This window comes from Uloborus diversus, chromosome 1 (assembly GCF_026930045.1).
Source record: "Uloborus diversus isolate 005 chromosome 1, Udiv.v.3.1, whole genome shotgun sequence".
Lineage (NCBI taxonomy): Eukaryota > Metazoa > Arthropoda > Arachnida > Araneae > Uloboridae > Uloborus > Uloborus diversus.
In genome coordinates this window covers 115,129,264-115,143,321 of record NC_072731.1, presented here as the reverse complement: position 1 = coordinate 115,143,321, position 14,058 = coordinate 115,129,264, and the positions used below count along the sequence as shown (strand labels likewise).

At 31.2% G+C, this 14,058-nt stretch overlaps 1 protein-coding gene across 1 annotated transcript in view; it reads left to right on the top strand.

The window, feature by feature from the left end:
• LOC129234503 (serine/threonine-protein kinase PLK4-like) overlaps nt 1–14,058 on the top strand; it is a 195,150-nt gene that overhangs the window by 24,226 nt on the left and 156,866 nt on the right. Inside the window, exon 3 of the mRNA XM_054868508.1 lies at nt 4,968–5,080. Within this exon, the coding sequence (XP_054724483.1) occupies nt 4,968–5,080 (113 nt within the window). The remainder of the gene's footprint in view (nt 1–4,967; nt 5,081–14,058) is intronic.

Sequence of the window (14,058 nt, the reverse complement as noted above, 5' to 3'; positions counted from 1 at the left end):
GATTTTGACTCCGAATCTGACTCCTGGATTTTGGATGGATTTACTCTGATTTGCTGCAAAATCAATTCAACTTTAACTTTACGATTCCAACCCCGATTACCTCACTGGAATTGCGAACAAAATGAGGCTCCGACTCTTGAATGATTTCTCTCTATCTCCAAAACAATTCCACTCCGTTCAATTTGACTCCCAAAATTGACGACTCCGACTCGGTTTGCGGGCAAAATGATCGACTCTGACTCTTCACTAGCTGGCGTCACAAGTATATTCACTGAATAAAATTCTCACTTTCCGTACAGAAATCTGTCATGGCCTTGCCCCCCAATAGATGGTGCCACAAATGATTTTCCATTTAACACATTATTTTCCTCCTTGGAAAGAGCATTACTTGTCTTGTGGTTAGCATATGAATCTCGTATTCCAGAGGCCTAGGGTTCGATTCCCAGCTATAGCTACTTAGATTAAACTCAGGAATCATGTTCATCAAAAGAAAGAAATTAGAAATTAAATAAACAAGTTATTAAAAAAAATTAAAATATATTAAATAATTGTCTCAAATGACGTCATCCGAAAATACTCCTCTTGAAAGTTTTTAAGATGGCGGAAGGGTCACGTAATCATCCAAGCTGGCTGACCCCCTTCCCACTGTTATTTTTTTTTCTTCCTGCTTGTCCCTCTATCGTGGTTGTTACTAACTCTCATCGTATTTTCATCCTAAATTCATCGCCTCGGAACAGCACTGCTCGTATATTGCTCCAAATCTCATCGTATTTTCAACCAAAATTCATCACCTTGGAACAGCACTGCGTATATTGCTCCAAATCTCATCGGTATAGGAAGCAAAAATCATCAGATTTTGATGATCGGATTCTACTATTGCCGATGAGACATATTGGAGCAATTTCTGATGAAAAATCATCGGAATCCGATCATCGGCCGATCAAAATTTGATCGGATTTCGATTAATGGCCAATGATCGACCGATGAGTTAATGCTACTCGGGTAACACGAGTTTTTTTCCGAGTAACAAACTTTAGGGCTAACGCAAATTCCTCGTCCGGAATACGAATTTTTTTGGAAGGAAGTATCGGTTGCGTTATTGGGTCCTAAATAGTGATTTTGTGAATATATTTTATCCCTATAGCGTCACTGATATCGGAAGTTCCCTTCACCATACTAGTCCACCCATTGTTTTGTTAGTGCATCAAGTAACCAATCGGCGTCTTTCTTTTTTCCTTCTAATTATTAAAGTTGATGAAATAAATGGCACCTTAGTGCACTGCTTCATCTAAAGTTTGAAAGATGGGAAGAAAAAGAAAGTTTCTGGCAAAAAAAAAATTAAGATATTCAATATGCTTGAACAACTAAAGAGTACGTCAACGGTACACGACAATAAGTAATGTATGTACCATGTAGTTTTATTTTTTCCCTGCCATTGATCATGTATTTTGTGCATCTTAACAGTTTTTTATGTAGAATTAGGCAGCTTTTTTATTTTTTAAGTACAGTAAAAGTACAGTTCTTAATTATAAGTTTAATGTATAGTTGAGGAATGCTTTAAAGCAGTTTGAGGAGTGTTTATAAGTATCTAAAAGAATTTGATGTGTTTCAAAAAAATTGTATGCATACCCTTTTCTACAACGCAAAATTTCGACTTGCGCGAGGAGTCTTGGAATGCATCCCTCGTGTAAGTCGGAATTGGACTGTATTTTCAATGATACAGGAAAAGAGTGTCCAAAGGAAGCATTAAAACGATATTAGAAATTTTTTTAAACATTTAGATTTTCATAAAAAATATTTGAAAATGGACCATTTTTTCCCTTTTTTTTTCAAATTTTGCAGCTAATGGGCCATTTGAAGACAAAAGTTTTAATTTAACACGCTTTTATTAGCTTCACCTGCATGAATGTATGTATGTATCTTGTAACGTAATCTTGAAACTCGAATTTCACCAATTTCCTGTGATCCGATTCTTTTGACCTCATGCTCGATGACAATGCAATATACTATCATCAAATTCATTAATTAACTATTAATTATCAGTTTATTCCAATTTTAATCGATATTTTTAACCCCCGACACACAAAGGAAGGAGGTTATAAGTTTGAGGTGTCTGTGGCACTCTAGCGCCGAAACGGATGGACTGATTTTGGAAAAAAAAATTTCGAAAGGATTGAAGAAATTGATCGAGAGTGTTCTTAGCTAGGTTGCGTCTTTGGATGACGTTAATTAGCGAGGATATTAATGAAAAACCTCTAAAAGGTTTTTCATGATTTTTGCAGGGAAAACATATTTAAAAAAATTTAAAATTTAATACCAAAATAAAGATAATTTTTTCCGCATCTGATAGAATGTGTTTGGAACTTCCATGTTACATAAAATTTGACTTACAACGTTTTTTAAAGCAGATTTTAATAACGGCTAAGCCTTTATTCATGCGATTGATTACCGAATTCATTGTTGGCCGACAAGGAAATTAAACGCAATGATTTCAAATTTTTATCTGTTGCCAGTTTTTATTTGTTAGCAAATAAAATAATTGAAATTGATTTTTAATAGTATAAGGCTTTTAAAAAGATTTTCAATTTTCCCTCTTGATTCTACAGTTGCGACTCAGTCGAGTTTTTTTTTAATTTTAAATTTTATATAGCTTGTTGCATAAATACATTAATATAAGGATACAAAATGCTTGCACAAATTGGAATTAAATATTGGTAGAAGCCCCTGACTTTTCTCCATCATATAAAATTTGTTTCAAAGTAACTAGAATTGGAGCTATAAATGTTTTAAACTAATATCATACCAAAATGTAGGTAATCCTTCAATTGGCAATTAATTTTTGAACACTGCTTTTATTGAAATGTATCTCAAATTTTTAAAGTAATATAAATATGGTTTTGACACACATGCATTGATGACTTGTACGGATTTGTCAGATTAGACAATTACTCGACAGGATATTTATCCGAGCAATTGAACGTTTTTAGAGCTCAACTGTTACACTTTAAGGAGTATACAGTTGAATTCCAACTCTCGCGAGGGATGCGTTTCAAGACCACCTCAAACTGTTTTAAACCATTCTTTAATCATACATTACCATTTCTTACATAAAGAACTCTATTTTTATTTCTATTTTTAAAAAAACTGTCTTAATCAACATCAAATGCTGTTGCGATCCACAAAATCAGTGATCGACAGGAAAGAGAGACATTAAATAAACCAGTACAGCATATACAGTATGTAGTAATAATAAAATGATGCTCTATAATAGTACTGTGCAGTAGATCCAGTAATGATATTTGTAACTTTAATAAATGAAGGTGTTGATGATTTATGCTGCATGATCAAATCATTATTCTAATGTATTGCTAAATATAGTTGCTTCGCTAGTTCTTTTGTAACGTTTCCATCTATGGCAACACCCTTCTTCTTGATTTCTTTAATTCTCAAAAAGGAGCTTCCATTTTCATAATTTTTGCATTTTGCACAGACATAGCGAACTTTTACGGATTGACTTTTAATTGTACATATGGAAGATTCACTCACAACTAATATTGTTGTGCTACCTTAGACACATTTTTTAGTTCTTCAAGCATATCAAGAACCTTTAGTTTTTCTTTAATTGTCAGAAACTTTCTCTTTTTCTTTCTGTATTGACAAACTTTAGTTGGGACATTGCTCTTAGGTGTCATTATATTTCATCAACTTTCGCATTTGGTCGATTCTCAAAAAAATGCCCCTTGCGTAACACTAAGTTATTTATTTTTTCCAGCCAACCAAAGCCTTAAAAAAATAATGCTGGTGGGAAATAATACATGCTTTAATATACTATCAAAGCACCACAGTTAATCCCACATTTAATTAATAGTTACTTTAAAAAAATAAAAAACTTACGTACAAGACATTTCTTCGAGAATCGCCCATTTAGATTGAAAAAAATATGGTAAATGCAGAGAAGTTATTTGTACACACAAAGCAAGCTATGTTCAGACTAGTACGGTGTGGGAACTTTGTCTGCCAGTGATGCAAAATGGATGAAGATCCATTCTAATTTTAATAGCCAATAACAAAGCCGATACTTTCACATCGCGATTCCCTTCTGAAAATTTTCGAGTTGCGGGCGAGGAATTCGCGTTAGGCCTAAAATTATTTACTGGTGAAAAAATCGCGTTATAGCGATTTGGCGTAAGTCGAATCACATTGTAGCGGGAGTCGACTGTAATGGTTCTTTTTGGAGTTCAAGAGGTCCCTGTTTCCCAAATGTTGCCTGAAACCTTTAGTAGTTTTTTGGGAAATTTCTTTCTGGGAATGTAAAAATTACTTGAGGAGCAGGGTGTTGACCCACCCCTCCTCCTGAACTACTGATACAATGAAATTCCATCCTCAGGTAACTTAATGAAATGGAAATTTAAAGTAAATTGAAATAAATGAAGAAAATTACATTAATATATCAAAAATATGAATACAGTAAAACCTGTCTACAGTGTTACAGTTGGGACTTAAAAAAAAAATTATCGTAATACACAGGTTATTGTTATAGACAGTTTGCTTATTCATGCTGATATTTTGCTGGGGCCAAAAAAAAATTGTTATAGACAGGTTATCGTTATAGACAGTTTCGTTATACACAGGTTTCACTGTATACATTTCCCTTTAATCTTCATCTTTTTGTTATTTTTTGTTTGGACGTTCATTTTAAATCAAAGTGGGTATGGATTTTGTCAATTTCTTTAAATGAATTCTATTTCAACTGTAACTTTTCTAGGAAACAGACGCTTTAGATTAATATTTGTTTCATTTTAAAATTTCTTTTCTTTTTCTGGGCATTTTAATAACATATTTTTGGATGTTACAGTTTTTTAGGTTAACAAAGTTCGGACAGTAAGTAGTTGTATTTTTTAGTGCAATTTATCTCCAACTTGCAGTGATAAATTTGTGCAATTATAGTATTTAAAATTTTTCTTTAGCACGTGATATTATTAAACAAGTGCTTGAAGGTTTGCTGTATTTACATTCCAAAAACATAATTCATCGTGACCTGACTCTAAGGAATATACTTCTGACAAAGGACATGAAAATTGTAAGTTCTATATGTGTAGTTATATATAATACAATGTACTCTTTATTTTATTTATTTTTTTTCTCGACAATCTTTGTTTCAGCACTTATTCAGTTTCAGTCTTTCATTTTCATGTCTGCAGTAATGGAGACTGAAATGTGAAAAATAAAACTGAATAAATAGTGTATCAGGGAACGCTTTAAGCATTGCCCACTGCGCCAAATACGATAAAATCGTAAATTCGGCAAAAAAAAAAATTCTACATTGGCAAACAGAAAATTCTCTGAAATTTCCACCCCTACCTTATCTTCAAAAGATTGTCAAAAATTAACGAATACTTCATTCTCTGATTAAATATTTCGAATGATAAAAATACATTTAAATCAGTTAAAGTTGGTCTTTGGCTAAGACTTTTGAAGTTTGGCTAGCACTTTTAAAATTTGACTAATTTACTGGCTAACAATTTGAAATCCTTAGCGCGGCCCCTGTGTAGGATTAGGAGGTATAGATTATATCACCAACAAAATCTTTTACAGCCTCTCTTATTTGAAATGGTTTGTAATTGGTGTTTAAATTGCTCTTGCTATATATATATATATATATTTTTAAAGCAGTTTTAGAAAAGGAGTTTCAAAAATGTAGCAACAACTCTTGTTGTCACAAAGAAAAAAAATACAACAGAGGGAAGGAATCAGGAATACATCAAGGCTAAAGCTGATCCAGCGTAAGCCTTCTGACATATCCAAATTATAGAATAGCATTATTATATGATACAATACAATACATTAAATAGCTTAGCACTTCCTCTCATCTGGAACAGTACATTAGAATTTGTCAATCAGTAAAATCTCGATTAAACATCCCGTGAAAAACTTTAATTGTATGTGGGTCATTCCATGCGAAATGAGCAAATCAGCTGTGGCTGACATGTCACAAATTTCAATGAAACTTTTTATTTAAATAAATCATGCATATCTATGAGGGAATGCAAAGTATGAAAGTTTAAAAACTATTTATTGCTTTGTTATTGAAATTAGAAGTTGATGCTTACGCTAAGCCTAAATTTTCAGAGTTCATATGCAGCCAGTATGTGACTCAATAACTTTGTAAGTTATAAACGCACACTTAAAAAATAAATATTTTCACATTTTATAAACAAATCTCTTACGAAAGAGCAAAGAAAAATTTATTCGGAGCTTTTTTTTTTTGATTCTGAGATATCAACAAAGATTGAAAATTTGCCAATTTACTTCAGATTTCAAATCACTCTTCTAGCTCATTTAATGAAAAAATAACAGTAAAAATGATTCACATTGAAAAAATCGTACGAAATCGTACTTTAAAAAATAAAAAAAGTCCGAAATTTTCATTTTTTCCTCTATTTCAGATGCTTGTTTGAACAAGAGGGAATACTCAAAATTTAATCAATTTTTTTGCATAATATATTGAAGTGTCTTTTAGATAATACTAAATTTTAATCATTGGAATCAACGTATTTTTGTTACTAGAGTAATTTGAACTAAATTAAAATTTCATTAGTTATGTCTATTTATTTTAAGTTTAACATGACTTGACCATTTCTTTCATGTTTCATTTTTTCAAAAGTATGTTTATGAAGCACTTGCCAAAATGTTTCGTTAAATGTTGTGAAGTATATAATATTCAGTATGCATAATTAAATGTATTTGTGCCATTGCAAATTGGAATTTTCCTCTTCACCCGTGACAAGATAACTTAAAGCTTCTAGAAAACCTAAACTTATGTCAGCATGACTAAAAGAACTTTCTGAATTTAAAGATTAAGACAGAGGATCATCTCGTCTAATTCTCAGTAGCATTTGATATTGAGCTACGAGTTTGAAGAAATTTCTTTTATCCATGAATAAGTATATATGACGAAATACAATAATTTATTTCAACCATCCTGCTGCGACATTTTTCAAAAAAAAAATTAATAAATAAATAAACTTTGGTAGCAAATTTCGTCTACTTTAGTAATAGCTTTTCTTTCCAGAATTAAAATTGCCAGTTAAACAACATTTGCCACATGAATCTAATTTTCAATGGAAAGCAGACGGCTTTTCTTTCTGCTATCAATAGCAAAAGTGCATATTATGGCATTGATGAAACTATCAAACTATTATCAGTCAGAACAAGTTTGCATATGCCGTACAATAATCCAGTTATAACTGCAAGATATATTCTTTTTCTGGCTGCTACAAGCACAAATATTAGGTATTTTTTGTGTCATAAGTAAAAATTATCAATCTTGAAAGTTAGGTTCAATAATAATATAATGAAGCACTCATAGCTATTTTGGAGATATGATATTATCATCGTTTCATCTCAAATAACAATTGAACTTCTACATTCCTTGTCTCACATTATCTCAGTCATCAGTGAAAGGGGCATATGTTTGAAGAAAATGAGTTTAGAAATCAAGCCTAAACCCAATGTCAATAATTTTATTTGTTTTTATAGCAATTATTTGTGCCCAGGTAATGTGTTTCTACTTATTAATTTTATGCATCAATATTTTTTCAAATAAGTGATTTTCTTATTTAGTGAATCCACATGAACCATCACTGTAGCACGCATGACCTATTCAAGATAATGCTTGTCTGGAACTGCTTGAAAACTATATTAATGAAAGAGAGAGTACTGTTAATGTCTTCAAGTGGATTTTCCTACAAAAAATGCCACAAATTTTTTGCCAGATCGAAAAAGCTTTTGCAGAGAGAGAAAAAAAAAACATTTATTTTGATGCATTTGTTGAATTTATTATTATTATTGCTTAAGACATAAATTTTATCCACTAATTTTTTTATAAATTTCACATTATGCCAATATATTTTTCAAAAATTGAAATGAATGTTAGGTATACTTGCTTTTTAACCGACTTCAAAAAGGAGGCGGTTATCAGTTCATACCGTATGTATGTTTTTTTTTTTTTGTTTGTCCACTCATAGCGTCTCACCTAGTGAACCGATTTTGATGATTCTTTTTTTAATGGATAGGGGATGGCTCAACTTAGGTCCCATTACTTTGTTTGACCATATTTGTTCTTTAGAAAAAAAGTTATGGGCAAAAAAACAGTAAATTTTATGCAATTTCCCTATTAAATGATATTGTAGCGAAGTTCGCACTTTTCATCCGTAGATAACGGTGGCTCAGTGGTAGAATTCTCGCCTCCCACACGAGCGGCCCGGGTTCAAATCCCGACTAGGACAAAGTGAATTTTACTAAAATTTCGCTTCTACTGTTTCCCGTTTTTTCTCGAATGTTCTGTTAATTTCTGTATCTTTCCAAGTCTGGAAAGTTCCAGCACTTTCTCAAGTTGTATATAAGGAGATATAACGTTCATTCGTGGTTCTGAATAAAGATCTCGAGTTGAGACTAACGAGTATCCGCTTCATTTGGCTTTCACATTGTCTTCGCTATCTTCATCTATGCGACAATATGAAACTCATTGTTATAAAAGTTTGGTGCCATATAACAGTAACATTAATAGTAATTGTAATGATAATTTTGAATAAAGGCTTTTCTAAAGCAATACAGTGATATAGAGCCGAACTTCTTACTAGGTAACTTCTTACTTTTACTGAAATATCTACATTTACACTAAAAAGAATGAAATAAAAAAATTTTGGAAAAAAAAAATAGAACCGACTTCAAAATTGCTCTAAAAAGTGAAAAATAATTTTATTCTTTAAACACCATCGATAATACTTTTAAACATAATTTTTGAAGTTGGCGCAAAAACAAAAAGTAAAATCCATTGTAACCATGCTTCGTTCATATTTTTATCAAAAAATCATCCAAAGTTAGGAACGAAACATTTATATCGTTACTCAAATATGCTGTCGTCAATGCGTAATGCATGTGGCAGTGAAGAAACTAGACCTGGTTAAATTGATACTTGTAGTTGAGTTATGGCTGTGAATGATTTTATCGATCGTTTTTGCGCCAACTTCAAAAATTATGTTTAAAAGTATTATCGATGGTGTTTAAAGAATAAAATTATTTTTCACTTTTTAGAGCAATTTTGAAGTCGGTTCTATTTTTTTTTTCCAAAATTTTTTTTGTATCATTTAGTCATTTATCTAGTACTTTGAATACTTATAATTTCACATAAAACACAAAGAAAATGCTATTGTTCTGAATTTATTTTAAGCTTAGAAATCAAAAACCAATTTTGAATTTCTTCAAGCAAATACAAGAAATATTGTTCTATATTCTTACAAAATTTGAAAGTTGTCTAAAGTTTCCCTCATTAAAATTTTTGTGCGTATGTGAAGGTCAAAATCATGATTTTACAAAATGTTACTAAGTTCAAAACTGATTTTGAACACAAAGGAGTTAAAATGCAACTTCAAAAGTAAGGTACAGTCGGATCTTGACTTAAGTGAGGGATGCGTTCCAAGACTCCTCGTGCAAGTCGAAATTTCGCATTGTGGAAAAGTGTTGTGTATATGATTTTTTTATTAACATACCCAATCATTATAAACATTTTTAAACACCTTTTAAACTGTTTTAGACCATGTTTTAACTATATATTACTATTTCTTACATAAAGAGCTATATTTTTACCTTTTTTTTTAAAATTTACTGCATTATTCAACATAAAATATTGTTTTTATGCATTCAGTCAATGATCAATGGGAGAGAGAGACATAAAAATAAAATTTTACGGTACGTACAGCATGTAGTAATAACAAAGCACTGCACTGTAGGAGTACTATACTGTAAATTCAATAAGTTACATTTATATCTTAAAAATTGAAGACGATTTATGCTGCGCAATCTCTGATTATCATTCTAATATAATTTTAAGTATAGTATTTACTTTTATAACATTTACATCTATGATAACACCCCTCTTTCAGGCTCTCTATAATCTAGAATACAAGAGCAGATTCCGATTTCATATTGTTTGCATTTTGCTTAGAAACTACTCTGCGAGCTTCATATTAAAACTAAGGTTTGGACGGATTGCCTTCTCTTGACTTCTAACTATACGTATGAAAGATTCACTGATACCTAATTGTCGATGTCGTGCTACCTTCAGCACAGTTTCTAGTTGTTCAAGCGTATGAAGAGTTTTTTTCTTAAATTGTCGCACACTTTCGCTTTTTGTTACCATCTTCAAACTTTAGATTAAACAGTGTGCCTAGGTGCCACAATATTTCATCACCTTTCATATCTGGAATAATAAATGAAAAATGAGGAGTGGTGATATTATACACACTAATAAAGCAACCATGTTTATTGTACGGTGTGGAGGAACTTAAGCAGTCAGTGATGCTGAAAGAATGAAAGTACATTCACGAAGTCAATGTTTAGTAGTAAATAACAAAGCCGAAACTTAGCATTATGATACCTTTACAAATATTTTCGTGTTGAGAGCGAGAAATTCGCTTTAGCTCGAAAATTTGTTGCTCCTGAAAAAGTCATGTAATAGCCATTTCGCGTAAGTTGGATCACGTGGTAGTGGGAGTCGACTCTATTTCTTTTATGACACTTAGCACAATATTGGGTATTAATTTCCGCACAGCTAAGACATTCCTTAAAGCTTGAGGTTAAAAGATAGAATGCTTAATTATGAGAAAACTGAAATATTTTCAGTTTTTAAAACACGGTTAAAAGTTAAACTATAATAAATTTGAAAAAAAAAAATACTGAAAGCAGATGAATAGTCCTACTCTATAGAGTTATTAGTCTCTAAGTTATTCTTTAAGTTATTAAGTTATTCTTTTAATTAATTGTTTAATATAATTGTCACTTGACACAATTTTTGTTCTCAAGGTAGATCGGGCAACGCAGCTCTTAATATATAAAGATTTGAAAGCTACTGTTAATGTGATTTTATACCTTTTTGTTTGTTTGACGAAACATTTATTATTGCCAAAGCAGGGGTAGAAGTAGTCTATATTTCCTATATTTTCAAAAAAAGCATCAAAAGTGTCCTATATTTCCTATATTTTTGAAATTATCCTATATTTCCTATATTCTTATAGTTTATTATAAAAAATTGTAGAAAATTATCATTGAAAAGCCTTTTGGTCACTTGATTCGCACTTTCTTTCACGACTTGACAATTCAAGACTGCTTAAAAACAAAATGCTTGTTTATAAAAAAATATTTTTTTTTTTTTTTTGGAATCTCTGCCAGCACCCGTCTCTTTAAATTTTGTAAAGTATTTTTGACAAAATTTTCAATTTGTTTTAAGAGAAGCCTTCAATGATCTATATTTTATGACAAGCACTCCAAACTTGATGAAGCACTTTGCCAATAAATTTTCACTAACAACAAAATGTGGGAAGATTCAGCCGCTTTTAATGTTAAAAAAAGGTCTATTTGATATATTTAAATGTAGGTAATTATGCAAAAATAAATTAATAAATAAATAAATAAAATAATTAAATAAATAAAAAATAAATAAAAGGGATAAATTAACCCTGCCTGGATTCAAAATTTGAACTTTTTACTAAAATCAGAATTTAAAATAATTTGAACACTATATTTTTAGCAGAATTTGTTATTGAAAAAAAGGCTTTTCAGAAATTTTAAAAAAGAAATAAAATTTTTACAGGATCCTTCCATTGATACGTCACTATCTTGTTAAAAATTTTGAGTAATGGGGATTGGATGTTACTTGGATGTAAATTAATTCATTTTGAAAAAATACTTCGTAATGATAAAAATTGATCAGCTTTCTAAATACAAATACTTAGGTTTTTTAGTAGTGAAAGTCTTTAGCTCCTTTTATAAGATGTAGAAGCATCAGTTGAAATAGGTTTTTCTCGCAAACAAAAAGATACTGACATAAGAAAGATCATCTTAAAGAATTGACTCTATAATAAGAGTTTTAAGGCCAATTCAGGTACTGCATTTGGAAAAGCAATAAATTATGCATGCATTACCAAGGAAAGAGTTCCGTTTTATCATGGTTTATTATAGTACTAAATACAAAATTCATAAAGAAATGGAAAATTCTTGAAGAGATGCATAACAATCAAAGGCAAAAGAAAAGGTTCATATACCTTCCAAGGAAAAAAAATAGTGAAACTTGGAGAAAAATTTTTTTTTAGCCGTAGGCAGTCAAGTAGGCAGTCAAGGCATAAAAAATGGCCTTAAGCGCGCGTAAATACATATATATATGTATAAACTTTTTTTTCTTCTGAAGCTATTTTTTCAAGAACTGCAGACTCATTCTAAGTAAAAGTTATAACTTTTATTTGGATTTTTTAACTGTATGCAGTATGATTAATTAAAATCATTGACAATAATTTATGCAAGAATATCTAGATTATATATACTATGTATTGTTTATTTTTTCATATCAGTATTTTTCATAAAACATGTCCTATATTTGTTCTATATTTTTGGTGGAAAATGTCCTATGTATTAAAAGTTGACCACTTCTACCCCTGGCCAAAGAAAAAAACATCCGCTTCACTCGCAAAAGGGCTGGGTTCCGGTAGCGTGGTTGCTTGGTACGTTAGGCCCTGAGCAGTTCAGTCTAGGATTTTTGTTTTAAGGCAACCGTTAATGTAATTCATTGTTTTAGCGATTTGTTTTGAAAGAAAAGAAACTTTTGATTTGTTTTTATCTGAGTGAAATATACAACATTTTCTTCTTTTTTCTGACGATTTTTGAATGTTCCACGGGATGTTTTTTTTTTTTGTTAGACAGATGGATTATGATAGCATGGTTGATGGGCAAGTTTGGCGATAAACAATAGAGCTGCGGAATTATTTTTACATTTGAAAGACATTATTTGATGTCTTTTTTTGTTTATCTGGCGAAATATCTATCATATAGAAGAAAGTATTGGATTCGTGCAAATTTTCAAATTTCGACTAATTTGAACGTTTTGAGGTGCGCTGAGTCCATTTCGACCATTTTTGTAAAATTTCTGTCGGTCTGTTTGTGTTGGGTAAAACTAGTGGCAGCGATTCGGGGGGTCAAGGAGGGCGACCGCCCTCGCACTTTTTTCGTCATCAACGATTGCCTCAACGTTAAGATTTTAATTTCAAAACATTCTGGGTGATATTACACAAACATCACCTAATATAGTTTAAAATTTCAGTTTTGAAGCTTCAATTTTGAAAATTTTCCGGAAGAAAATCTCTGAGTGCACTCCCTCCTTCCTTTAAATTCAAGGATGACCTAAATTTGCACTATAAAGACTCCAATTTGAGGGGGGGAAATCAGGAAAAGAATCTCTCTAGGCAGCGTAAAACTGTTTTTATGACTCCAATTTAGAAAGAAAAAAAAATCTGGACTTCTTTTTCTGAACTACCCAAAGGAAGTTCAAAACTGAGTTCTTAGGAGTTCGTTTATCAGTTCAAAAAAAAAAAAAGGAGAACCTCTGAACTTTTTCATTCATCCTTCAGTCAATAAAAGAGAAGTCTAAAAGAACATTTTATAAGAGGTTTTAAACTTTGCAAAATTTTTTGAAGCGAAACCTAAACCCTTTGCTCTAAGTTTGCTAAAGATGGTTTTAATCTGCGTCTTTAACACATCATTTTAAGATTTTTTTTCTGGGAAGAGACCCTTACCTTTACATTACCAAAGACAGTCCAAACTTCTTCAATTTTATTATTATTATATAATTAGACTTTATTTTAAAAAAAAAAATTACAGGGACAACCCTGGAAATTCCTTTCTGTCCCTTAATTGTTGACAAAACACTACTAAAATGTGGTTTTTAAAACTACAATTCCAAAACATTTGCACGAAAGAACATCAGAAGCCCCCCCCCCCATCACTCAAGATAGCCTAAAATAGTCTTCAACTTCCTTTAAAAAAAAATTGCCCCCGTATTTATAAGCCTCACTCTCCGCGTGTGGGTAAAACCAATAATTCAAACATACAGAATCTTTAAAAAAAACATTGAATTTAAAACCTAAAACAAGTACATTGTCCAAAGCTCATTTTCTAATTTAATACAGGGGGAGGGACGGACAATCGAGTAATTATGGTCAAAGCGTTACT